This window comes from Hylobates moloch, unplaced genomic scaffold (assembly GCF_009828535.3).
Source record: "Hylobates moloch isolate HMO894 unplaced genomic scaffold, HMol_V3 SCAFFOLD_9, whole genome shotgun sequence".
Lineage (NCBI taxonomy): Eukaryota > Metazoa > Chordata > Mammalia > Primates > Hylobatidae > Hylobates > Hylobates moloch.
Genome location: NW_026652284.1, coordinates 7,001,508 through 7,026,231, shown reverse-complemented (window position 1 = coordinate 7,026,231; position 24,724 = coordinate 7,001,508). Strand labels below are relative to the sequence as shown.

The 24,724-nt window shown below is 56.4% G+C and overlaps 1 protein-coding gene across 15 annotated transcripts in view; it reads right to left on the bottom strand.

Moving 5' to 3' along the window:
* The window catches only part of CAMTA1 (calmodulin binding transcription activator 1), a 975,709-nt gene that overhangs the window by 97,602 nt on the left and 853,383 nt on the right, over positions 1-24,724 (bottom strand). For all 15 annotated transcript variants that reach the window (XM_032758772.2, XM_058443996.1, XM_032758776.2 and 12 more), the window contains 3 exons: positions 12,407-12,547; positions 9,078-10,924; positions 3,087-3,213 (listed from right to left, as the gene is read on the bottom strand). In XM_032758772.2, the coding sequence (XP_032614663.1) occupies positions 3,087-3,213; positions 9,078-10,924; positions 12,407-12,547 (2,115 nt within the window). The remainder of the gene's footprint in view (positions 1-3,086; positions 3,214-9,077; positions 10,925-12,406; positions 12,548-24,724) is intronic.

Here is a 24,724-nt window from a genome sequence, read left to right as displayed (position 1 = left end):
GGATTACAAGCGTGAGCCACCGCGCCCGGCCCTCTGAGCCTCTCTTTTTGGTGAGGCCAGTTTGATTCTGACTTCCAAGTGTTCATCCTTCGAGCTCAGCCTCAGATTCCTCTGGGGAGACCCAGAGATGAGGTCCCCAAGCAGCCAGCGTCATCTCTGGAGCAGTGATTCATTTGCGCGCTGCACTCCTCCCTGGACCGAGAGCCCCTTGTGATCAGGGGCCCGGTGAGAAGCTGCGTCTTATTCTTTGCTCCATTCCAGGCCCCTACTCTGTGCAGAGCAAACAGGGGCTACTCAAAAGTTATTTGGCAAATGAAGAAATGAATGAATGACTACATCTAGTGCTGTTTTACAGAGCAATGTGTTTCAATTTGGGCCTCAAAGCAGAGATGTCCAAAGGAGACCCCCTTTGTGGAGTTAGCTGAAGACAGAATGCTGGCTCTAGCCGAGGGGTCCCAGCTCTCACTGTGCCTTGAGCCTTGTGGCTCCTGGTCCCTCGGTCTGAGACACATTATGGCTAATATAGTGAGCCTGAATGGCTAGGAGGGTGAGTGGCCTGGGCAGAGACTCTACCTGCCATCTCTGGGGACCCAGAAATGCCTCAGGACTAGGAGAACGGCCTGTTGAGACCCAAACTGCCCTGGTACCCTCTCCGAACTCCCCCTTGGGAAAGGAAGAGCGAAGGCCTCCTTAATGGGAACCCTTCAGGAATGGAGCACTGGGCCAGGCGCTTCACACACCTCCTCTCACTCACTGCTCCCGCCCTGCTGGCAGGCAGTTTTCAGAGCTGTAGCAACTGAGGCCCAGAGAGGTCAGGCACTGAGCTCACGCGACAGGGATGGTTTCTGGCTGATCCGGGATGGACCCGAGTGTGGCTGACTCCAGCCCTGGGGCCATACAAAGGCCAGCCCCTCTTTTTCTGTGGAGGGGTCAGATAACTGAGAGCAGACCTGAGCAGCCCTGCCCTGGTCCTTAGCCAGGCGAGAACCAGGTACAGGAAGTGGCATCTATTTATAGGCCAGGCAAGTCCCATTCTGGCAGCAGGTGATAAGTGCACTGTTTAATACCACAGTGCCCTCCTCGCCGCTCCCGCCGGGCCGGGGTCCCATCAGCTGCACACAGCCCTGCGCTGTGATAGGCAGACCCGGCCTGGCTGCCACCCCGGCTGGCTGTGCTCCAGGCCGAGCAGGGCAGCTGGGTGGGCCTTCTGGAGCCAGGCAGGTGGGGGCTGGGAGGGGAGGGCTGGGCCAGCAGGGGGTGGGGTGGGCATCTTGGGCTGCAGTGCTGGCTCCCGGGAACTTCGTGGGGAAGATGGTGCTGGGTTCAGGCAGAGGCTGAGTGTGCAGCCAGCTGTGGAGCAGGGGTTTTCTGCTCTGGTGGCTGCAAGAAGAGCCGGAGAGAGGTGGGGCACAGTGGCTCACCCCTGTAATCCCAGCACTTTGGGAGGCCAAGGTGGGAGGATCACTTGGGTCAGGAGTTCGAGACCAGCCTGGCAAACATGGTGAAACTGAATCTCTACTAAAAGTACAAAAATTAGCTGAGTGTGTAGAACACAAGCCTACAGTCCCAGCTATCAGGGAGGCTGAGAAAAGAGAATCACTTGAGCCAAGGAAACGGACGTTGCAGTGAGCTGAGAGTGCATCACTGCACTCCAGCCTGGCAGAAGAGCGAGACTCCATCTCAAAACAAAAAAAACAACAACAACAAGAAGTGCCTGAGAAGGAGAAAAGGAGAAATGCCTGGTGGGACTCAGCTGCCCCAGCCTGGGGGCATGGTTCAAGGGTGGGGTGGTGGTGGCAGACAGCTGGGGCAGCCAAGGCTCAGGCTGGACGACCTTGGGTCGGACCTAGAAGCACCCTGGGGCCTGCCTAGCACCGGCCAGCTCTGTACTCCCACCCCGTACCTTTCCTCCTCACCCCCAGTCTTCTACACCGAGCATCTTCTATCCTTTCTAGGCTCCCTGACGTTAGAGGACAGGGGTGGGTCTCCCTGCCCTTCCGCACCTCTGCGTCCTTACCCCCTCTCCTGTTCATGGTCAGGGCTCACTGGACAGGCCATCCTGAGGTCTGATGGTGATGAGGTGGGGCAGCCAAGGGGGTCCTGCCAGCACCAGCCCAGGAGCAGAAGACATGAGCTCTAGAAACAGGCTTCAGATGCCTGGAGACTCATCCATTCCTTCACAATCTCCATCCTCCTCTGACATGTCCGGCACTCTGCCAGCCCCGGGGATATTATTGTGACCAAGAAAATAGTCCCGGACCCCATGGGACAGGCGAGTGGGGAAGCAGTGATAGCCAGAGATCAATGACAAGTTGACCAGACAGGGACACCATGCGAAGCAGATAATGGTGGAGCCTGGGGAAGGGCTTCAGAGCCACAGGGACAGCACAGAGGCCTCCTGACTCGGTTTCTTGGGGGATTTTTGAGCCCCTGAAATTGGAAGCAAATTCTGTGCACGTACCTTTTCTGGGCACAGGGTACATGGCTCTGTTACATTCTCAAAGGTGTTTGTGCTGATTATTGTTAGATTGACCTCCCATCACCACCCCATCTCCCTCTGCCCCCGCCAGGCTTTCTCCAGCCTTCTGCCCCCTGCCACGGGCCCCCAGAAGGACGGAGCCTCTGTGTGGGCTGCACTGCCTGGGCTCTCCTGGCTCCTGATTGGCTTGGGCCATGGGAGGCACGGGCGGGTGCAGAGAGGCCACCTTGCTGCAGAGGTGGTCTCTGGCCCCAGCTCCCACCAGCTGTAGTCACCCTTTGGGCTGAGGGTGGTGGCAGTTTCCCACTGTGGTCAGTCCTGGATACATCGCCTGGGCCTGGCTTATTCCTGCCCTAAATCGTGCTCTTATCACATTCGCTTCAAAATCCCAGTCAAGCGTGCCTGTGTCCCTGTCCTATATTAGGTCACTGAGCCAAAGGAGGTGACGTTCTAATAGACTCTCTGAGATCCGCTTCTTCACAGCCGGGGAAACTGAAGCCTAGAGTAAGGACACGACCTGCTCAAGGTCACCCCAAGGCTGACTCTGAGTCCAGTGCTCCTCAGGCCCTCACACCCTCCTTGGGGGCCTGGGGGGCGGCTTTCTCACCTGGGCAGTAGCAGCGCAGCACCCCAGGCTGAATCAGGGATGCAGGCACTGAGATCTGGTCAAACAGGCAGCTGTAGTTATTGCTGGCTTCTTGCCACGGGCCTGTGATGAGGACCTTCACTCCTCCCTGCAGGGAACAGAGAGGGGAACAGAGTTGGAGTAGGAGCCACCGAGGGAGGCAGCATGGGGAAGCCCCCCTGAGGCCGCACTGCTCAGATAGGGGTCTGTACCCCTCGCCCCGTGCAGATTCCCAGGCCCTCACTCCAGGGATTGCAGCGAGCCCTGACTTCTGAGAACCACACCTCCAGGACTACAGCAAGAGGACAGCCCCGAGGCGCTCCTTCCCCGGCCCCTCAGGAAGCCCCAGGACCGGCAGCTCCAACCCCTGAACGTCTCTCTCTTGTGTAACTCGCAGATCCAGGCAGGAGGGAGTGCAGAGTTTTGCAAACCCTTTCAGCCCACGATGCCCCTGAGAACTGGCCTGGAAGGAAGCCGAGGGCGGGGAGGGGACTTGCTCTGTCATTCGCTTGTGGACAGACTGAGGGAACTCCAAGTTTTGAAAACAGGCCTGGGCATCTCAGTGTCAGCCCAGGGACCAGAAGTTCTTGTGGGGAGTTGAGGAGAGACCCAGGATCCCCAGGCTGTGGGGATGGCAAGGTGAGGGGACCTGGAGCAGGATGCGCTGAAGAGCCCGACAAAGAAACAGAGGAGCTAAGTGCAGGAGACGCTCAGAGACTGCCCTGGGAGCTGAGTTTGGGGCTCAGAGCTTGGGGCTGGGAGTGGAACGGGGCTGAGCATCTGCCCCCTCCCCCAACCTGTGCTATCAAAGGTCCTTGAGTCTGTGCCACTGCCTACACAGCTAGCCTGGGGTCCCACAAGCAAGCAGTGACCATGCAGCCTGGCTGGGAGCAGCCTCGAATGACCTTCCTCAGCTCCAGAGGGGAGGACCCCACCCCCAGGAACCTCCCAGGGCGCCCAGGGGCAGGAGAGCATCAGAAGGGCTGGGGTGCCCCCTGACTCCCCGTTCGGACCAGCCTGGGGCTGCTGCAGAAAGCGGAGGAGGAGGGTGGCCTCATGTCCGGGACCCGGGCAATCCTGCTTCATGGCCATTGTCCTGCTTAGTGATGAGAGAGGGAGGTGCGAGGTGGACGGCACCTTGTAGGTCCCCTACTTACGGCTTAGCCGAGGAGAGGGGCTGGTCACTGAGTAGAGGGAGGCTCTCCCTGGGGATGAAGAAGGTGGGGGTGCCGGCCTCCTGGACTCTCCTGGCTAACCTTGGGTGGACCCACCCCAGAGGCGCCATCCACCCCACCCCCAAACCAGTAAACACCTTTCCCTGCAGGGGGGCGGAGAGCTGCTAGGTCAGGGCGGAGAGCACCACCTAGTGTCCAGGCTGGAGAAGGCCGCCAGGCAGGCTGGAGCCTGGGAGGTGGGGGTGAGGAGCTGCTGTGAGCCCACCTTCCCCACTGCTCCAGGCCAGAGAAGCGATTCCCTACTCCCTAACTCCGTGCCAACCAGATGCTCCCTCCTGGTCAGTCACTCATTCTTGCTTGGCCTCTCCTGGGCCCTGGCCCACCCCTGCCCCGGAGGGAGCCCCGGCCTCTATGAGGAGCCTGCCCTACAATGTTCCTGGAACATCTGCCACACAAAGTTCCTGGAACCCAGGCCTGGCCCAGGGCATCTGCAGCAGGAGTGAGTGTTTCCAGGGATGAGGTGGAAGTAGCTCCTCCCATTGCCCAGCCAGGAAAAGAGACTTCTTCCACGGAAGGGGCTCCCCCAGGCTGGAAAGCACATTCCACCCCTGCTCTTGCATGGGCCTTGCTCTGGCCTGGGAGGGCACTTTACTGCTATGGCAGCGGAGAGAGCTCAGGACCGAGAAACAAAAGCAGGAGACCTGCTCCTGCGCCTCAGTAGCTGTGTGTCCTCAGGAAAGTGGCCCAGCCTCTCTGGGTGGCATCTCCTCGCTAGGGGCCCTTCTGACCGCAGCATTCCTTGTTCTGATGGCCAGGGATATTTGCAGCTCTGTGGAAGTGGCGGGGCACTGGGGGGAGTGGGTGCCTGGCTGGGAAGAGTGCCAGCGGACAGGTGGAGCCTGACTTTGGGATGTCTGGAAGCACCAGAAGGCCAGCTCAGGGCACCATCCCCCAGGATCCTGGGAAGTGGAAGAGCAGTGACTTCAAAAGGCCACAGACAGTTGCCATGTGAGAAAAAGGGAAAAAATAATAACCGCAATCAACAGCTGCTAGCATGAGGCTGGGGCTGCTGCCGGGAACAAAGAACTGCAGAAATTACTGGAGAACATCAGGATCTTCTCCATGGAAACCGCCGCAGGACAGCTCAGCATCCATCCATTCAGGGGATGGTTCCCATGGCAACAGCCTGCCTGGCTGCGCTGAATTGGTGGTGACGCGCGTGCCTGAGGCTGTAATTGCAGGCTCTTCTGCCTGGTGCAGCAGGAGTGTCAGTGGTGGGAGATGACGCAGGAGGGTTTGGGGGGCGGGGAGGGGGCATGAAATGCCATCTGAGGTCTCTGAGTCCTGAGATAAAGGGCCCATGTCTGATGCAGCCAGGGCAGATGCTGGGGCATAGGGGGACGCCTCTGGTGTGTGTGTGTGTGTGTGTGTGTGTTGGTGACCAGCTGCAGCCGGAGGTGAAAGGGTGGACAGAGATAGAAATGGGAGCAGCCTGTGGGAGGGAGGGCCACTCACAGAAGAGACAGCAGGATGGCCCTGGCCATTGCACTCCTGCTAAGTGGATGCATTGAGGTTTAGAGCTGGGTGGGGGTGCTGAGTAACCGTTTAGCCAAACCCCATTTTGCAGACTGGGAAGCAGGGCCCAGGCCGACGAGCCTGCTTGTAGAGCCCTCCCTGAGCTTGGCAGAACCCGGCCAGACTGGACTCCTGATGCAGTCAGTGCACAGACAGGCTGGCAGGGAGGGGACAGGACGAGGGCCAGACGAAGGGAGAGAAGTGTCAGGAGAGAAGGTGCTGTGTCTCCTGCAGATCCCAGGATGGGGGTACCCCTGCTGTGGTGTGGAGACAGTGGCCTGGTAGGAGAGGACAGCAAGGAGGAAGGGGCCCTTCACAGCCCCTGAGGCCTCACTGTGTGGCCAGGTGGGGCCCCAAAGGGCCTGGCTGGGTGGCGTATGCGCATTTTCCAAAATCAAGCTGAATTTCAGCAGCTTTTGGTTGTGGGTAACTGGAAGCATTGAGGGCTTCTGGGAAAGCAAGGCTGGCGGCTCCCTCTGCTGGGCTGCCAGGCTGCCAGGCTGCCATTGCGTTCCTGTTCCTGGGCCGCCCTCGCGTGGCGAGCTGCTGAACTGCAGGCCCAGAAACGACAGAAGGAACCAGGCCTGCTAATGTCCCACTCGCCAGGACACCCAGGAGGCTGGGGTGTGGGTCTGCACCCAGCCCAGGGCCTGTCTCACAGGCCAGGACCTCAGGAAAAGAGGGGACCCTCCTCCCACCTCCTGGCTTCTGCAAGACATTAAGGGCTCCAGGGCGCCTCTAAGTGTCCCGAGGACCAAATCTTCCAGGTCCTAGGATTGGGAGTGCCTCGAGGCCACCCTGTCTCAGCCATTTACATATAAGGAAACTGAGCCCTGGAGAGTCAGGTTTCAAGGAGCCAGGACCAGAAGACAGCTCTGACCGTCCCCCGCACCCCGATCCTGGCCTCCCTCCCTGTCCCTTCGCAAAGCTTTCTTAAGCCCAGGGTCGGGGCCGTGGGGAAGATGCTCAACTGGCCTTCACGGGGTGGGGTGGGGGGTGTGGTGGGCACTCTGAAGGTGCCACTGAGCTCAGGGTCACTGATAAGAGTAGGAGGTCAGGGCCGGGTGTGGTGGCTCACGCCTGAAATCCCAGCACTTTGGGAGGCTGATGTGTGTGGATCACTGGAGGCCAGGAGGTTGAGACCAGCCCGGCCAACATGGCGAAACTCTATCTCTACCAAAAATACAAAAATTAGCTGGATGCGGTGGCACGCACCTGTAATCCCAGCACTTTGGGAGGTCGAGGCGGGTGGATCACTTGAGGTCGGAAGTTTGAGACCAGCCTGGGAAACATGGTGAAACCCTGTCTCTACTAAAAATACAAAAATTAGCTGGATGCAGCAGGGCGTGCCTGTAATCCCAGCTACTTGGCAGGCTAAGGCAGGAGAATCGCTTGAACCTGGGAGGTGGAGATGGCGCCATTGCACTCCAGCCTGGGCAAAAAGAGTGAAATTCCTTCTCAAAAAAAAAAAACAAAAAACAAAAAACAGAAAACAAAAAACAAAATACCAAAAACAAAAAGCAAAAAAATAAAAAACAAAACAAAAATGGCAGGGGGGTCAGAAACATGTTCATACCAACCTACACCAAGAGGAGGCCCAGTCCGATCCTTCTGGGCTCTTCCTATCGGGGATGGGAGAGCTGGGGGCGTCTGTACACAGATTTTCTTAGCTTTGCCAGTGGGGAAGAAGGGTGAGGAATTATGAGCCCCCTTCTTTGGTGTTCTCCAACCAAGTGGGCCGTGGGCAGCCACCTCCCGGGCAGTGTCCAATCAGGGCCTGTGGTGCACATGCTGGTCCCTGATCACCCCGATGGGCTGGGTAGAGGTCAGGATGCACATACTTGTCTGCAGTAGATTATTTAGGGAAAGCCTGGGCCACTCTGTCCCCTTCCTGTGCTATTCTGCTCTACAGAAAAAGCAGAGATTCCTTTACTGCTTGTGTCCCTGAGGCAAGACGCTTTGGTCATTGGAGTAGTGGTTCTCAAAGTCAGATCCCCGGGACCTGAGGTGGCCCGGGGGCTGGGGGAGGGTGCAGGTTGGAATCCTGCATCCTATGACCTGTGTTGAATTTTGCAGAAGGCCAGGTTTACTTAAGAAGGATCTTCGGGATAACTCTTCAGAAGCTGTGCCCTGTTCAGTTTTGAGAGAGATTTTTGGTTTTTGTTCTTGTTTGGCTTAGAGAAGTAGAGTGAAGGCAGTGGATGTAGATGATCTATGATGGTGACTTTTTCTTTTCTTTTCTTTTCTTTTTTTTTAAGACGGAGTTTCACTCTTGTTGCCCAGGCTGGAGTGCAGTGGCGTGATCTCGGCTCACTGCAACCTCCGCCTCCCGGGTTCAAGCGATTCTCCTGCCTCAGCCTCCCGAGTAGCTGGGATTACAGGCGCCTGCCACCACGCCCAGCTAATTTTTTGTATTTTTAGTAGAGATGGGGTTTCACCATGTTGGCCAGGCTAGTCTCAAACTCCTGATTTCAGGTGATCCACCCACCTTGGCCTCCCAAAGCACTGGGATTACAGGCATGAGCCACTGAGCCCGGCCAATGGCGACTTTTGAATTTTTTAAAGCAACCCTGGGATCCCTTTTCAAAAAAAAGCAAAGCAAAACATAGATGGACTCACCACATAAATCGAGAAACGGCAGACAACTCTGGCTGCAGCTGGGGGAGCATTTTGCCTCCGAGGATACCCTGACTTTTTCTTTTTTTTTTTGAGACAGGGTTTTACTCTGTCATCTGGGCTGGAGTGCAGTGGTACAACCACAGCTCACTGCAGCCTCAACCTCTTGGGCTCAAGTGCTCCTCCGGACTCAGCCTCCAGAATAGCTGGGACCATAGGCAGGCCCCACCACACCTGGCTTATTTTTAAAATATTTTGTTGAAACCAGGTCTCACTATGTTGCCCAGGTTGGTTTGGAACTCCTTGGCTCAGATGGTCCTCCTGCCTCAGCCTCCCAAAGTTCTGGGATTACAGGTTTGAGCCATGGCACCGGGCCAAGGACCCCTGACTTTAAAGCTACTTGCCCCAGTGAAGTTTGAGAACCACTGCGTGAAAGATGGAGGTGTTCAAATGCCGTGGGGACACAAGGAGGGGAAAGTGTCATCTTTATGGTCCAGAGCTTCCTCTGAAGGGCAGCCACAGGCATCCCTTAGCTGCAGGGTGGCGCAGGGGCCGGCGAGGTGGGTGGGAGGGGAGGTGACAGGTGCTGGCAGCGGCGGCAGCTTACCTCTGGGTAAGACCACTCTGGGGAGTAGTCGGTCACCATGAACACCCGTCCGCTCTGCTGCAGCATGCCCAGGGTGCCCTGGGCCGAGGCGGCCGAGACCACCTCGGCGACGTGCATGTAGGCCATGGTGCCGGCCCCGCCCTCCGAGCTGCTCAGCTGCAGGCTACCCTGCTGGGGGCTGCAGCAGGGGAGGCACATCTCTGCCTGGGTGAAGGGGGCCCGCGCCCCGTCCTCTGACTGTGAGAGCGCCGTGCTGTCCCCCGACACCAGCTGGTGCCCATAGATGCTGCTGCTGCCCCCCTCCACGGAGATGAAGTCGTTGATCAGGTCGGAGAACTGGTTGCTGAAGGAGATGTCAAAGTGGTCCAGGCTAAGCTCCATGTTGGAGGCGTTGCCGAGGCTGGGCTGGGCCACAGGGTAGAGTCCCTGCACCACATTGCCCGGGAGGATGGGGACGCCGCCGGCGCTTCGGATCACCCCGTTGGTCTCCGGCTGCAGGTAGTGCTCAGAGCTACAGGCCTGCAGCTCCCCAGACTTGAGCAGGACCTCGCTCCCTTCCGCCGCCTGCGAGGTCTCCATGGTGACCTCCCCTTCTGCCGTCATGGCCTGGAAGTTGGCCTGGAACTGCATGAGGTGGAGGGAGGAAGTGGACTCGATCCGCGTCTCCACGTGACCGCTGCAGGAGCTGGTTTGGGACGAGGCCTCCGTTTTCACCGTGGGCATCACGAAGGTGCCCCCAGAGTCACTCAGGCTGCTGTGGGTGTTCTGCTCGACGGGGAGGGGTTTGCTGGCGTCCTGCAGGAAGAAGCTCGGGGAGGGGGTCTGGTGGATGTGGGGGCTGTGGCCCGTCTGGCTGAAGCTGGACGTGTAGTCCTTGTTGGAGTCGATGGCGCTGAAGTCCATCTGCTCCAGGGTGGTGCTGGGACTCAGGCCGCCGCCCGACGGCAGGAGGCTGGAGCCGGCGGTCAGGGTGAGGGAGCTGGCTGCCGCGGCCGCCGCGGAGGAGGAGTACGCTTCTTTGGCCATCTGCTGCTCGAAGGAGGTGTCCTCGGTCTTGATCTCCTTGGTGAGGACGGTGGTAAAGCTGAAGCTCCGCTCCCCGGGCGGCGAGTGCCGGATGTTGGAGCTGACCATCTCGGCTTTCAGGCCTCCACCCCCGTACGTCTGGCCCTGCTTTGGGTTATTAAGGAAACAGTCGGGGTCAAAGTTCATGGTGGTTTCTGGAATCTTCCGACCACCGTCGAGGGTGGTGGAGAGGACCAGCTCTTCAGACACGTTGGTGGGCAGCATGGACAGGCTCTCCGAGCTGCCCGTGGTGGGGAAGGCGAACTTGTGGCCGTCGGAACTCACGGCCAGGACGAGGCCCTGAGAGGCGTCAGGTGAGAGGAGGTGGTGGTTGGGGCCAGCGGTGGGGGACATGGTGTACACGGCTTCATTGGTGACCTCTGACATGAACACCGTGGCGCTCTGGGACAAGCTCCCCATCACAGAGGCCACCGCCATACTGGACACACCTGTGACCACCGGGCTGTCCACCATGTCAGGGTCGCTGTTGAGCCCGCTGCTGATGGACACGGGGGAGCTCTGGGTGGTGTCGGGGACTTCCACCTGGTTGGTAGAGGAGACCTCGGTGCTGCTCTGGTGCAGCAGCACGGGCTTGGCCACCTTGCCGTTCCTCTTCTCGCGGCTGGAGCCCTTGCTGTGGCTGTGCTCGTGTTTGCCCTCCGACACGTCATTGTGCTGCACCTCCGAGTGGCTCCCGTACCCCCCTGTCCGTGGCTCCACCTTCGGCGAGATGATACGGTGTTTGGCACTGTTACACTTGTGATGCACGCTGCTGCCAGCTCCTGCAGAGATCAGAACACAACACGCGCACGCACACGCAGGCACACACGTGCACACACACATGCACACACAAAAAGAGAGTCAGAGCTAGGACCGCGGTGGACCTGCCCCACAGCAACTGGGGCCCCTGGCAAAGTCTAGGCCCGGTACCCCAGGCAGCCACAGACCCCCAGTCCCTGGACACGTACCCCAAGCCCTGGGGCTGTCTCATGCCCCTTTGACCCTCCTCCAAAGATCAGGGGGGCTTTAACCTTGATGCTCTTTTCGAATAGGAAGCACATGGGAAGTCAGGAAGGAGAAGGTGGAGAGAATGAAGTCCCCTCCACCATCAGAGACAGACACCACTCACCTGGAAGGGCTTTTGCTGGCAAGAGGGGGTCAGCCTGGGGAGGGTGGCTACGTTCGTATCCTGCCCCACCTCCCCTCCCCAACTTCCCACAGCTGCTCAGGCTGTGCCCCAATAAGCAGCCACCCCTGGGGCCTGGCAACCAGAGGTCAATGGGGAGGTGATGGAAATGCACTCTCGGGACCAGCTCTCAGGCCCCAGGACCAAAGAGGGTTCTCAACCCTGCTCCAGAGGCAGAAAGGTGTGTGAGCCCAGGCCTACCCTCAGCTCTCTGGGGTACAAAAATTCTTCTAGGTCCTAAGTAGGGACAGAGCCCTTGCTCCTTATTTCAGACATACAAGCCTCAGGAGCTGAGCGTTTCTGAGCTTGGCAAAGCCTCCCTGGCAGCTCCTCCAGGCCCGGCAGCCAGGGCAGCTTTTCTCTCCCTCCCATTGGATATTTTCACCATTTTCATTTCATCTGATAAGGGTCACTTTGCTTTTGACGAAAGGGCGAATTCTCCCTGATCCTGTTACGGCCTCACCACCAAGACTCCTACATGCACCAAGACTGTGCAGAGAAGTGACACGACCCTCTAATGGGACTATCTAATTAAGTCAGCCCAGGGAGAGGAGAAGGCACATTTCAAAGAGCAAATACCATTATCAGAAAAACAGACACATTAGGAAGGAGAGCGTAGGACGCTTTATGTTCTTGGAGGAGACAGAGGTTAAAGAAAGAGGTTGAGCCTGCGTGGTGTCATTGACGCAGGGCAGGTCTCCCTGAAGGCCTCAGTGCCCTCTGGCAGAGGATGCCCAAGAGTGTGGGCCTGAACAGAGAGGCCCTGAGCCCCAGCGCTCCTCGCTCCCCCAACTCTGCTGCCCCCAGTTCTTGCCCCATGGAGGAAGCTATCCCTCTGGACACTGCTCCCTCCTGCCCAGAGTGGACTGTCGGCCAGTTGCAGGGCAGGATGAGGCAGAAGGCCTGCCTTGTGTCTGTGCTGGGTGCGGTGGTGTCGCCCAGTCCCTGACTGTCCCCCTCCTCCCTCACTAGATGTCATGGCTACCCCCACAGAGGACAGCCATGACGGCTGCCTGGTAGGGTCCCTCTGTCCCCGTGGCGCCCGCCTGCCCCAGGAGCCCCGGGAGCCCCGGCTCACCCAGGCTGCCAGTGCAGAGGCAGTTGTGGGTCCGTGGCTGGGGCTTGGTCTGGTGGCTGTCGAGGATCTGCTGCACCAGCTGTTCCACCGAGAAGCCTGAGCTGCTGTTCCCATTGCTGCAGGTCCACTTGATGCCATGGACTGTGGAGAGAGAGGCAGGGGGGGTGTCAGAGCCCGTGGGTGCAGAGGGGGCCTGGGTGGGGCCAAGGGGTAGGACCCAGACCCTCCCTGAGGGCAGCTCTCTCTCTGATGGGGAGCCGGCTCCTGGGGTGAATTGATGAGTAGGAGAGAAGGAGGGGAAGGGAGGCCAGGCTGCCCCCGCCGGACCCCCTGCTCCCATCGGGGGTTCTGAGCTCTTCCTCTCCCTCACTATGGTGCAGCCCAGGGAGTGGACCGCATAGAGTTCTGCTTTTGTTTCCCTAAAGTCAGAGTGCACGAGGCGGCTCTTCCAGGGGTGCTGGAATGGAAGAGAAGGGGAACAAGGATGGAAGGAGAGTGGACAGGAGGCTGAGGGACTTCCCAGCCTGTGAGCCTCTTGTGGAGACTGAGGATAGAAGTGGCAGACCAACAAGCACCGAGCTGGGAGGACCAATGCCTCTCCCAGGGGTGTGTGGGGAGGTGGCCCCACCCTGGAGGGCAAGACTCTGGCTTCCTGCCCTCACCAGACTTCTTTGCCCCAAAGGGATTGCAGATGCAGGAGAGGCCAGGGGAGATGGGGACGGGACTGAAGGGCCCACGTAGCCTGGACAGCAGGTACCTCAGCGCCCAGTGCTGACTGATGGCAGCCATCTGAACAGCCACCCCAGGATCTGGGCTCAACCTTCCTCCCTGCACTTTTGCAGTTCCTGGAGTTGGGGTTGGGGTTTCCCCACCTGCCTGGCAGGATGGGGGCTGGAAGTCTAAACCGACTTTTCCAGCAGAGCAGTTTTCTCAGCTGGAGCAGACCCAGCCAAGGGGTGGCTAAGTCCTGAGTCCGGCACATGGAGCAATCCAGCTCTCTAGTGGGGCCAGGCTCGGGGCAGTGGATTCGCAGCTTTGGGGCCGGAGCTGGTGCTGGGGATCCAGGCATGGAGGAGCAGGGCACAGGGGCGAGATAGGGAGAGGCCAGTGGCTTTATCGATCCTTCCTCCTTTGGCTGAAGCTCCTCTCCCACCGGCTCCAGGGGGACAGCCGCTAATCCTCGCAGCACCAGCCCCAGTTCTGTGAAGGGCTCTAGAATGTAGGGGGACAAGGAGAGTGTCGACATGGCAGGTAGGAGCTGGCTCGATTCACACTTGGATTTGAGTCCAAGTTTTACTTATTTATTTTTTTGAAACAGGGTGTCACTTGTTGCTCAGGCTGGGGTGCTGTGGTATAAACATGACTCACTGTAGACTCGGCCTCGTGGGTTCAAGTGATCCTCCCACCTCAGCCTCCTGAGTAGCTGGGACTATAGGCATGTGTCACTACACTTGGATATTAAAAAAAAATTATTTGTAGAGGCCAGGCGCAGTGGCTCACACCTGTAATCCTAATACTTTGGAAGGCCAAAGTGGGCGGATCACCTGAGGTCAGGAGTTTGAGACCAGCCTGACCAACATGGTGAAACCCGCCTCTACTAAAAATACAAAATTAGCCGGGCGTGGTGGCACATGCCTGTAATCCCAGCTACCTGGGGGGCTGAGGCAAAAGACTCGCCCGGGAGGCAGAGGTTGCAGTGAGCCAAGATTGCACCAGTGCACTCCAGCCTGGGGAACAAGAGCAAAACTCCATCTCAAAACAAAAATAAAATTATCTGTAGAGACAAGGGTCTCACTATGTTACCCAGGCCGGTTTGGAACTCCTGGCCTCCCAAAGTGCTGATATTACAGGTGTGAGCCATTGTACCTGGTCTGAGTCTAGGTTTTGATCTTGCTGTGTGGATTTGGGCAAGTCACTTAGCCTCTCTGAGCCTCAGTTTCCTCACTCGTAAAGTGGGCATATAGTAGTTCCTGCCTGGAGAACTGGCCAGGAGAAAACACCATCTACATGCCTGGCACTTTGTGCCTACCCAGAAAAAGGGTAGCTGTTGTCATAACATCACTAGTGATGATGGTGATGACAGCGATGACTGTGACACCCAGCAGGCAGTGCTGGCCCTGCCCTGGGGCCTGGCTGATGCTATGGGGACTGGGCTTGTGGCAGGAAGCTTCTTGCTATGAAATCCACAGATGGCTCAGCCCCGGAACGCTGCGGGTAGATCTCCGTGGTGGCCATTCATCTCATGCCTCTGTTCCTGGGTGTAGAGCTCTCTCTTTAATTATAACTCTGATGGTTTTTCTTTTCTTCTTTTTTTTTTGAGACAGAGTCTTGCTGTGTTGCCCAGGCTGGAGTGCAGTGGCACGATCTCGGCTCACCGCAACCTCTGCCTCCTGAGTTCAAGCGATTCTCCTGCCTCAGCCTCCTGAATAGCTGGGATTACAGGCGCCTGCCACCGCGCCTGGCTAACTTTTGTATTTTTAGTAGAGATGGGGTTTCACCATATTGGCCAGGCTGGTCTCGAACTCCTGACCTAGTGATCCACCTGCCTTGGCCTCCCAAAGTGCTGGGATTACAGGCGTGAGCCACCGCACCCAGCCTCTGATAGTTTTTCAAAGGAAATCACCCATGTGTGAGGCTTGGTATCTGGCAGGAATACCTTCAGGGTGCTGCTTTCCTTCTCTGTGTGTGCCGTCACCTGACCCGGGTGTCTGCTTCCCTTCCTTCCCCCTGCTTCACTCTGAAGAGGCTCCTCTGAAGTCTGCAGCGCCCTATGCCTCCTGCACCTTCACTTATTCTCAGGGGGCCTGGGATTCTGGTGGGTCACTGAGGGGGATGGGTGGGGCTGAGTGGCACCTATTTGCCAAGCCGCCATGTTCAGAACTTGTGATCGGCAAACATGTGATAGGCACAGGCAGGCGGGTGGCAGCATTGACAACCCACTTTTCTTCAGGTGGACAGTGCTTTCATCTTGGGCTCCCTGGAGGAATTCTCCAGCAGCCCCCTAAGCACCTTGTCCCTGACGGCTGGAGGGAAGGCCCGGGCCAGGGGCTTTTAAACCTCATCATAGCTATGGGATCCTTTTCTTAAATAAATTTCTACCTAGAAATTCAATACGGAAGACAGATTACTGCAGAAAGGAGCTGGTGGAGGCAGGATGAGGGGTCACAGGCTCTCTGGCCTGTCCCTATGCCCAGGGTACTCCTTGGCTACAGACATTTCCAGACTCATTTTACAGATGAGAAAACAGAGGCTCAGGAGGGGAGGTGACAGCCCAAATCACATTCCAGAGGCCACAGGGCAGGATTTGAGACTCCCCTCTGTACTGCTGCACAGGCAGTGGTCTGTTCCAGTTGTGGGTCCCCTACTCTGGCTGTACCCAGGCCCCAGATAGGAGATTCTGATGTTATTGGTCTCGGGTGGTGCCAGGTATTTTTTTAAGAGCTCTGCAGAGGCTCCTCGCATGCCGTTAGGATGGGAGAACGCGCAGCTCTGTCTCACATGCCATTAGGATGGGAGAACACACAGCTCTGTCCTAAGCTTAAACTCAGCAGGGAACTGCAAGTCCAAGAAGAGAAACCCCTGCAGAGCTCACTACAGGAGCTTCTCCCTGTGGGAACTGTGAGCAGGTGCCCCTTGCCAAGCCAGGCCACATGTTCTCTGGGAAGATCCCTGTTGAGTTTGAACTTGGCTGTCTGGGGAGATGAGCTATTTTCAGGGCAGCACACCTCTGGCTTCTGGTCTTCAGGCAACACCCCACTCGAGGGTCTTGGGTCTTGGCATAGCGAGGCTTTCGAATCCCCGGCTGGCAAAATCTCCTGGCATTTCAGATCAGGGCCCCCTCTGCTCTGACAACCGCCAATCAGGCCAGGTTTCTCCTCCAGTCCCGATGGGGGTGCGGCAGCCGCATTCTCTCTGCCTCTTGTTCTCCTCCTTATGTTGTGAAGGTTATAAAATGAAGACCCAGTGAAGGGTGACAGATTGCAAGCAGAGAGTTTCTGGATGCTTAATGCAAATTACCTACTGTCTTGGCACATCCAATATGCAGATTGTCTCCCTCCTTGCTCTGGTGTTGGGGGTGGGTGGGTGGAGAAAAGCCCCTCCTCTGAGGTGGTGAGTTGTTAGCACTGAATATCAAATACTATCAAGACGGCTTTTAACATGTCATGCTCTGCTTCCCAACACGGAATGAATCAGCGGGAAGGGAGATTTCTATAGGGAAAAAGCGCTTTATGAAAGGAAGGTTAATAGCCATGCATGCCGGCCTCCCCCTCGGCCCCTTCCCCTTTTTAAAGCAGCAAAAGGGAAACCGCATTAAAAGTACACTTGATCACATGACCTCCCATGACATGTAAGGTCATGACATGTCATGTAAGGGAGGAGGCACAGAAAGAGGAAGGGGAATTCCCAGAAAGGTAATGTCCTGATGGCTCTGGGTCACATCTGTCCCCTCCTGCTCACTGTACCTCACCGGGCGGTACCTGACTCCCCGTTCTCAGGCAGAATGGCCTGAGCTGAATCCCAGACAGAGGGACCCTCTCTGCAGCTCCCCATAGATGGAGCCTGGGTGGTGGTCCCTGGTCTGCTCAGGTGGTGGAGAGAGACCTGTATCCCCAGGAATGCTGGGTCAGGGGAAGTACCAGAGAGAAGAAAGGGCTGGCGTGGGGTGGGATAAGCCAGACCCCAGCATGGGGCTCCACAGGACAGGGGCAGGCAGGATGGCCACACTGGCCACTGGGAAGCAGGATGCTGGCTCCTCGAAAGGTGTCCTCCCACAGCTACCTGAGAAGCCCTGCGGCTGCCCTGTGAAACACAGGCCGGGGACTGCATTCTCTCGGACAGGGCTGCCTGCAGCGCGGCCTGTGTGAGGATCGGCCTGCAGAGCTGAGGCTGGGAGTGGCCGTCGCAGGAACCCAGGGCCCACTCCAATGCTGACCTAGCCCTCATACAACATGTTTACCCTAATTATGGCCCGTGGCAAGGCAGCAGCACTTCCACTAATATGAATAATCAAAATGAAATCAATGACAACAGCATGTGGCCCATGCTTTGGAGAGCATCTTCTGATGAACAATTTACCCAAGAGGCGGCCAACCGCTGGGAAGAGAGTAATTGAGATCTAGAAGAGAGGGCTGGGGGAAGGCGTAGGGGCTTCACCCCATATGGGGCAGGCTGCCAGCCGAGAGCCTCTCGGGTTGCAGCTGCTCCATCCTAGGCCCTTGGGAAGTGGCGGAGAGCTTCAGCTACACGGGCTAAGCCTGAGCCACGGTAGGGCCATCCTATTTTCCTCTGTCATGAACTGAATTGTGTCCCCCACCAAATCCATAGGTTGAAGCCCTAACCACCAATGTGACTGTATTTGGAAACAGACTTTTAAGGAGGTAATTACGGCTAAGTGAGGTCACATGGGTGGGACCCTATCCCAGCAGGACTGGTGTCCTTATAAGCAGAGGAGGAGACACCAGGAGTTCCCATGCCTAGAGAAATGGTTATACGAGGAAGCAGTGAGAAGGTGGCTGTCTGCAACCCAGGAAGAGAGGCCCTACCAGAAACCAACCCCAATGTCCCCTTGATCTTGGACTTCCAGCCTGCAGACTGTGAGACGATCAATTTCTGTTGTTTAAGCCCCCAGTCTGTGGCACTCTGTGAGGGCAGTGTTTTAGTCTTTGTCTTTTTTGTGCTGCTGCAATAGAATATCACAGACTGGGAAATTCATAAAGAACAGAAGTGCATTGGCTTATAGTTTTGGAGGCTGGGAAGTCCAATATCAAGCTGCCAGTGCCTGGTGAGGGCCTTCTTGCTATGTCATTGCATGGTGGAAGGGCGAAGAAAAAGAATCCATTCCCAGGAACCCTAAGTACAGCAGTTAAACCCCTCCCATGGGGCCCCACCTCCAGACACAGTTGCATTGGGAATTCAATTTCAACATGAGTTTTGGAGGAAAACATTCAAACCATACCAGGCTGAATAATACACCCCGCACGGGGGCTCAGGCTTTCTCCATCCTCAGGCTCTCTGGCTAGAGGTCCACACCAACCCTGCTCTATGCACTGCACACGTGTGTGTGTACAGGTGTGTGTGTATAGGTGTGTGTATAGGTGTGCATGTACAGGTGTGTGTATAAGTGTGGGTGTATCGGTGTGTGTATAGGTGTGTATCGGTGTGTGTGCATAGGTGTATGGGTGTGTATATAGGTGTGTGTTTGTGTATAGGTGTGTGTATAGGTGTGGGGGTGTGTATAGGTGTGTGTATAGGGGTGTTTGTGTGTGTAGGTGGGTGTGTTTGCGTGTATAGGTGTGCGTATCAGTGTGTATAGGTGTGTGGGTGTGTACACAGGTTTGTGTGTATAGGTGTGTTGTATAGGTGTTTGTGTATAGGTAGGTGTGTTTGTGTATAGGTGTTTGTATAGGTTGTATGAGTGTGTGTATAGGTGTGTGTATAAGTGGGTGTATTTGTGTATAGGTGTGTGTATACGTAGGTGTGTTCGTGTGTATAAGGGTGTGTGTGTATAGGTGGGTTTGTGTGTATAGATGTGTGTTGTATAGGGTGTGTGTTCTGTGTATAGTGTGTTTTGTGTGTATAGGGGTGGGTGGTAGGTGTGTGTGCAGGTGGTGTTGTGTGTATAGGGGTGTTTTGTGTATATGGTGTGTGTGTTTTGGTGTATTGTATAGTGTGTGTTTTTGTGTATAGGTGTTGTTTTGTGTGTATAGGGGTTGTTTGTGTGTATAGGGGGTTGTGTGTGTATAGGGGGTGTGTGTGTACAGGTGTGTGCTTGTGTGTGTATAGATGGGTGTGTTTGTGTGTATAGGTGTGTGGGTGTGTGTGTAGGTGTGGTGTATAGGTGGGTGTGTTTGTGTGTATAGGGTGTGTGTGTGTATAGGTGTGTCTCAAGGGGTTCTGACATCAGGGGCTTTCCAGAATGCCTCTCTCCTCTACTACTTTATTTTTAATATATTTATTTATTTATTTATTGAGACAGGGTCTCACTCTGTCACCCAGGCTGGAGTGCAGTGGTGCAATCTGAGCTCACTGCAACCTCCGACCCCTGGGTTCAAGTAATTCTCATGCCTCAGCCTCCTGAGTAGCTGGACTACAGGTGTGCGCCACCACGCCTGGCTAAGTTTTGTGTTTTTAGTGAGACAGTTTCAGCATATTGGTCAGGCTAGTCTCGAACTCCTGATCTCAAGTGATACACCCTCCTCGGCCTCCTGAAGTGCAGGGATTACAGGTGTGAGCCACCGCGCCTGGCCCTTCTACCACTTTAAATGCCACCCTTCTTTCCAGCACAGCCCAGCTCAAGCCCCCACCTCTGGCTCATTCTCAGGCCCTCCCCAAACCCACTGAATCACAGACTCAGGATGGGGCCCAGCACCTGTGTCCTAAGGGGAATGCCCTCGTGGGAATTCAAATGCATGCTCCAGTTTGATAACTATGGGTATAGAAATCACAGTAGCCTTCCTGGCTGCTCATGCCTGTCCCCAGAAGCTGGAGTTTGGATCCTGAGGGCAGGCCTTGCCACGCTGTTCACTGCTCATCTCCCATCCTCAGAACAATGCCTGGCACATAGTAGATGCTTAATAAAGGCTGGTAGAGTGAACGGGTGCATGGCCAATTTCTCAATCAATCATGCCCTCCCTAGCACTTTTTTTTTAAATTGGTTCTTCATTTCCCTCAGTGAGCTATAAGCAGAGCTTATGTCTCAATAATGACAACAAAAACAATGATAGTTATTGGACACATCCTCCATGCCAGGCAGTGTGTGAGCATCTTTATATGTTGACTCCAAAAAGAAAAAAAGAACAAGGCCAGGTGTGGTGGCTCATGCCAGTAATCCCAGCACTTTGGGAGGCTGGGGCGGGTGGATCACTTGAGCCCAGGAGTTTGAGACCAGCCTTGGCAACATGGCGAGACCCAGTCTCTACAAAAAATAAAAACATTAGCCTGGTGTGGTGGTGGGCACCTGTAATCCCAGCTACATGGGAGGCAGAGGCAGGAGGATCACCTGAGCCCAGGGAGGTCGAGGCTACAGTGAGCTGTGATCGGGCCACTGCACTCCAGCCTAGGTGACAGAGTGAGGCCCTGTCTCAAAGAGACAAGGGGAAAAAATAATAACAACACTATGTGCTCCACTGAGCCTCTACTGTGGGCAGGGCACGGGGCCAGACAACTCTTCTGTGGAGCAGTGGTTCTCCAAGTGTGGCCCCCGCAGCAGTAGAATCACCTGACACTTGTTAGAAATGCACATTCTGAGGCCCTGCCCCAACCTACAGAATCAGAAACTCTGGGGTTTGGGGCCCAGCATCCACGTCCTAATAGGCCTTTGATGCACACTCAAGTTTGAGAAGCTTGGGTCTAGAGATGACATCTTTAACCTCCCAGTGATCCCTTGAGGCAGAATATATTATCCCATTTTATTAACGCCAAAATCGAGACTCAGAGAAGTTATGTAACTTGCCCAAGGTCACACAGCAGGTGCGTGGCGGGTGAGGAGGGGCTGCAGATTCAAGCTGTTTCCACTGGGCGACCTGCCTGGCTTTCAGCTCTGCCAGGACCAGCTCCTAGGAGGAGGTGAGGAAGACCGGGCAGCAGCTCGGTGGTGGGCAGAGGAGAAAAGTGATCCCATTGGGTGGTAGAGGTTCCTGGCTGTCAACAGCAAGACTCACTTCACTTCCTGGAGGGGAGTCTGGTTTCCCTCGGCTGCCCCTTCACCAGGGGCTGGTGACTGTGCAGGAAACTCAAGGTCCTGGTGCTGGACTACATGCTGTCATCCCAAGCTGGATGCCCAGCTTCGTCTCCCGCCCTCCCTGACTTCGCAGGTGCTAGGCTGTCTCAGAGGGGCCAGGCCTTGCTGGCAGGGGCCTTAGTGGGCAGAAGCTCTCAAGTCCGTGGCTCCCCACTTGGGATTTCCTCACTTCGGGGTCAGGTCAGCTGTCACTCATCTGGCCAAGCCACCCAGACCAGGGCAGAAGAAACTCTTCCTTGAGCCTCCCATGGGAGGAACTGGGAGGCAGGGCCTGATGGGGACCTGCTCTTGGAACATCAGAGCAAGCAGGAGAGGAAGGGGGAAGGAAACCTGGGAGGCCGCTGCAAGGAGGACATCTCAGCAACGCTGCATCCAAACCTGGGCGCTGGGGCTTCCCTGAGGCGTGCGCTGGCCTTGTCACGGCAGCAGGCTTTGTGCTGGTTAGGGGCGCATTTGGGGGGAATTTCTATAAAAACCGAAAGAAGCTAAGAAAGGTTCATTCCACACTGTACAGGATGTGTGGGGGCAATGCTTGGCTCCACGACAGGGCCTCCTCATTTGGGGTCTGGTGGTGGTGGGGAGAGGACCCCCTGAGGGATGGCAGGGGACTGAGGCGCAGCTTCGTCTTGGCTATCTTTCATTCCTGACGTGGCTGTCCCATGCGGTGGTGGGGCTTTCCCGAAGGGCAGGGAAAACATCCAAGTGCAATGCCCTGTGCTGGCTATGTGGGAAGAAGGGGCCAGAATTTAGAAACAGTGGGAGACGGGGTGGCAGCACCATGCTGGCCTGGGGTCGGGACCCCGTATGGCCGCAGCTCTTTCCCTCACGCACTATGTGATCTTAGAACAAGATCTTTGTTTCCTCTGGATCTTAATTTCTTCATCTGGAGAGTGGGTGCCTCTTGCCGGTTCACCTGACTGTATGCCACCGGGCCCTATGCAGGTAGGTGGCCCCACCCCTGGATTCTGATGTGATGGCATCCACAGGAGATCTGCCCGGGCCAGGGTGGAAAGCCTCACGAGAGGGCAAGCTCTCTGCTCCGCAGTCCTGCCTGGAAGACTTTGGAAAGGAATTGGACGAGGAGACAGAGAACTCCAGAAGTCCGCCTCAGCCCCTGGTGGCCCCTGGAACGGGTGAGAGCCAGCTACCTGCCCCCTTTGCTCTGTGGGGCAGTAACTCTTGGAAGGATGACAGGGCAAGGCCACCTGGAGCTTTGGTCACCATGGTGACTGCACAGGCGGCACCTGCTGGAATCGACGCTTGGCCTTCCTTTGCATGAGAAGAGATTTCTGGGTGCTGTGATGAGCAGGTGGCAAGGACAAGGGGCAGTGTCCTTTTCTGGAGGGCTGTGGGAGGCCCTGTCCTCCTCCTCCATCTGGGCTCGTCCAGTCCACCCACCTAGGTACCCTGCCGCTCAAGAAAGACCCAGAAAGAGGGTGGCTATTTAACTAGTCAAGCCAGGTCACCTTGGGAGCCAAGAAAGGGTGCTGTGGTCATTTGTCCAGGTGCTGGTATAAGCTGGGATGCCCTCCAGCAACCCTGGACGTGTGGCTGCTCTCCTTGTGAACCATGTGCCAGAGGCGGATGGGAGAGGGAGCGGCCACGTGCCTCTCCTGGAGTGAATGAGGCCCCTTCGGAGTCCTGGGTGTTGTTGACACTAGAAGGCTGTCTCCATGGCGACAAGGTCAATGGGAAATGGCAGCTGGGTTGGTTTAATTTTCACTGTATTCTTGTTGACAGGAATAAAGGCCCTGTTTCTGATTTCTTGGTTCAACTGGATGAAATTTTCATTAGATTTAACTTCTCATATCCAGACACCCACATACTATTCAATTTCCCGATCTCACCACTCAACTCTCATTCGCCTATTGGTCCTGAGGACAAAATTTTCAGAAATCTCATTTCGAGGAGCGCAGGGCTGAGGGGGGACGGGATGGAGCGTTCGCCCACCATGTGCACGTGTGGGGACCTATCTGCCGTGTCCCCAGTGAGCCTGTCATTTCTGGTGCTTGCTGTTGGGGCATCACAGTCCTCCCTCTGCCAGGGGGCATGGGCTTCGTCCCAACATCACACACCCTCTGGAAAAGGTGGGGGTGGAGGGTCCAGTAGACTGCCAGGGTGTTGAGAGCTTGACCTTCCCATATTCTTTCTTCTTGCAGGTGGGACAGACCTTGTCAATGAGGGGTAGGGAGAGGCGCCATTCCAGCCGGGCCAGTGACTCCATCATCGGGAAATACAGAGCATGTGGGGCGGCATGTCCTTTACCCCTGCACCTGGCCTCACAGGAAATCTCCAAGGTGCTCAGCGACATACAAAGTGGCATTTTAGAACCATCCAGAGGCTCTCGGAATCTTCTCCTGATGTGCTAAGCGGCATTGTTACCAGGCTGGGAATTATTTGTACCGTGGGTGAAGTGTGAATGCGCTAGGAGTGCTGGCCACCTGGCAGCGTCAGAGCGTCAGGGTGATCTGCACATCAGGGTGCATGTGGCCTCTGGAATTCCCTTCTCCCCATTCTGTCCAAACTGCAGCCCCTTCCCCTGGGCACTGCTCGGGGCAGAGAGAGCAGGGAACGTGGGAGTGGTCAGCTTTTACCCTGCCCCTCCAGGCCACTCGGAAAGAGGGGTGGGGGACCAAGTGGGATTCTGGATGCTTCCATTTTGCTTCTGGTAAGATTGCTGTAGGGCCCTGGACTCAGGTGCCTCCTGGTGTGTTGGGAGGTAGCGCCGCAGGAAGCCAGGCTCAGTCCACAGAGCAGCTGCCTCTGAGCTCCCAACTACCTGGCCCAGAGCCTTACATTTTTAGAGAGGCTGAAAATCTGGAGATCTGAATGTTGGCAACGAATTCTAACTTTGACAGAACCACTCCCTGGCACCTAGCAGCGCTCAGCATCAGCTCTGTGTAGCAGTCAGGACCCAGGATGTCGGTGGGGCCCTGTATCCCCAACACCAACACAGGGGTGCACTCCACAAAAGGGGGACTCCTGTCATGGAAGCAGCTGTGCGGCCTTGAAGTGGCCCTCGGCAGCAAGATGCCAGGAGAGACAGGAAATCTAAAGCAGTATTTCTCTTCCAGTCCTACCTGGGGGCCAGATCGGCTCCATAAAACTAGCTGGAGTGAGAAACCAACATTTGCAAAACAAACCTGGATCCTGGGAGCAAAGTAGGAAGCAAGCCCCGCACTCAAGTCAGCCTCTCCGTGCCCACCCTCTGCTATCCTCCATGCCAGGTTGGAAGGGGGCTGCAGGGATTCTGGCAGGAGCCAGGAAGAGGGCTGGGACTCACCTGGAGATTCCAGGAACCTGCCCTGCCTGCTCCTCATGCCAGCAGCTCCTTCCCAAAGGGAAGAGTAAAAGGCAGAGGAAACCCTCTCCAGGAACCCCCAGCACTATCCCTGCCTCCCCCATGACTCCCAGCCCCTGCAGATGCAGGCAGGGAGCCGGGCCTCTGCTCTCAGGGACAGAGCTGCCGTGAGGACACAGATGTGCTTCCTCTTATGCAACTCCAGGGTTTCTCACGAGTGCAAGTCAACAAGTGTCTGGCAAGGCCCCACCATGTGCCGGCACCAACATCTCAGCTG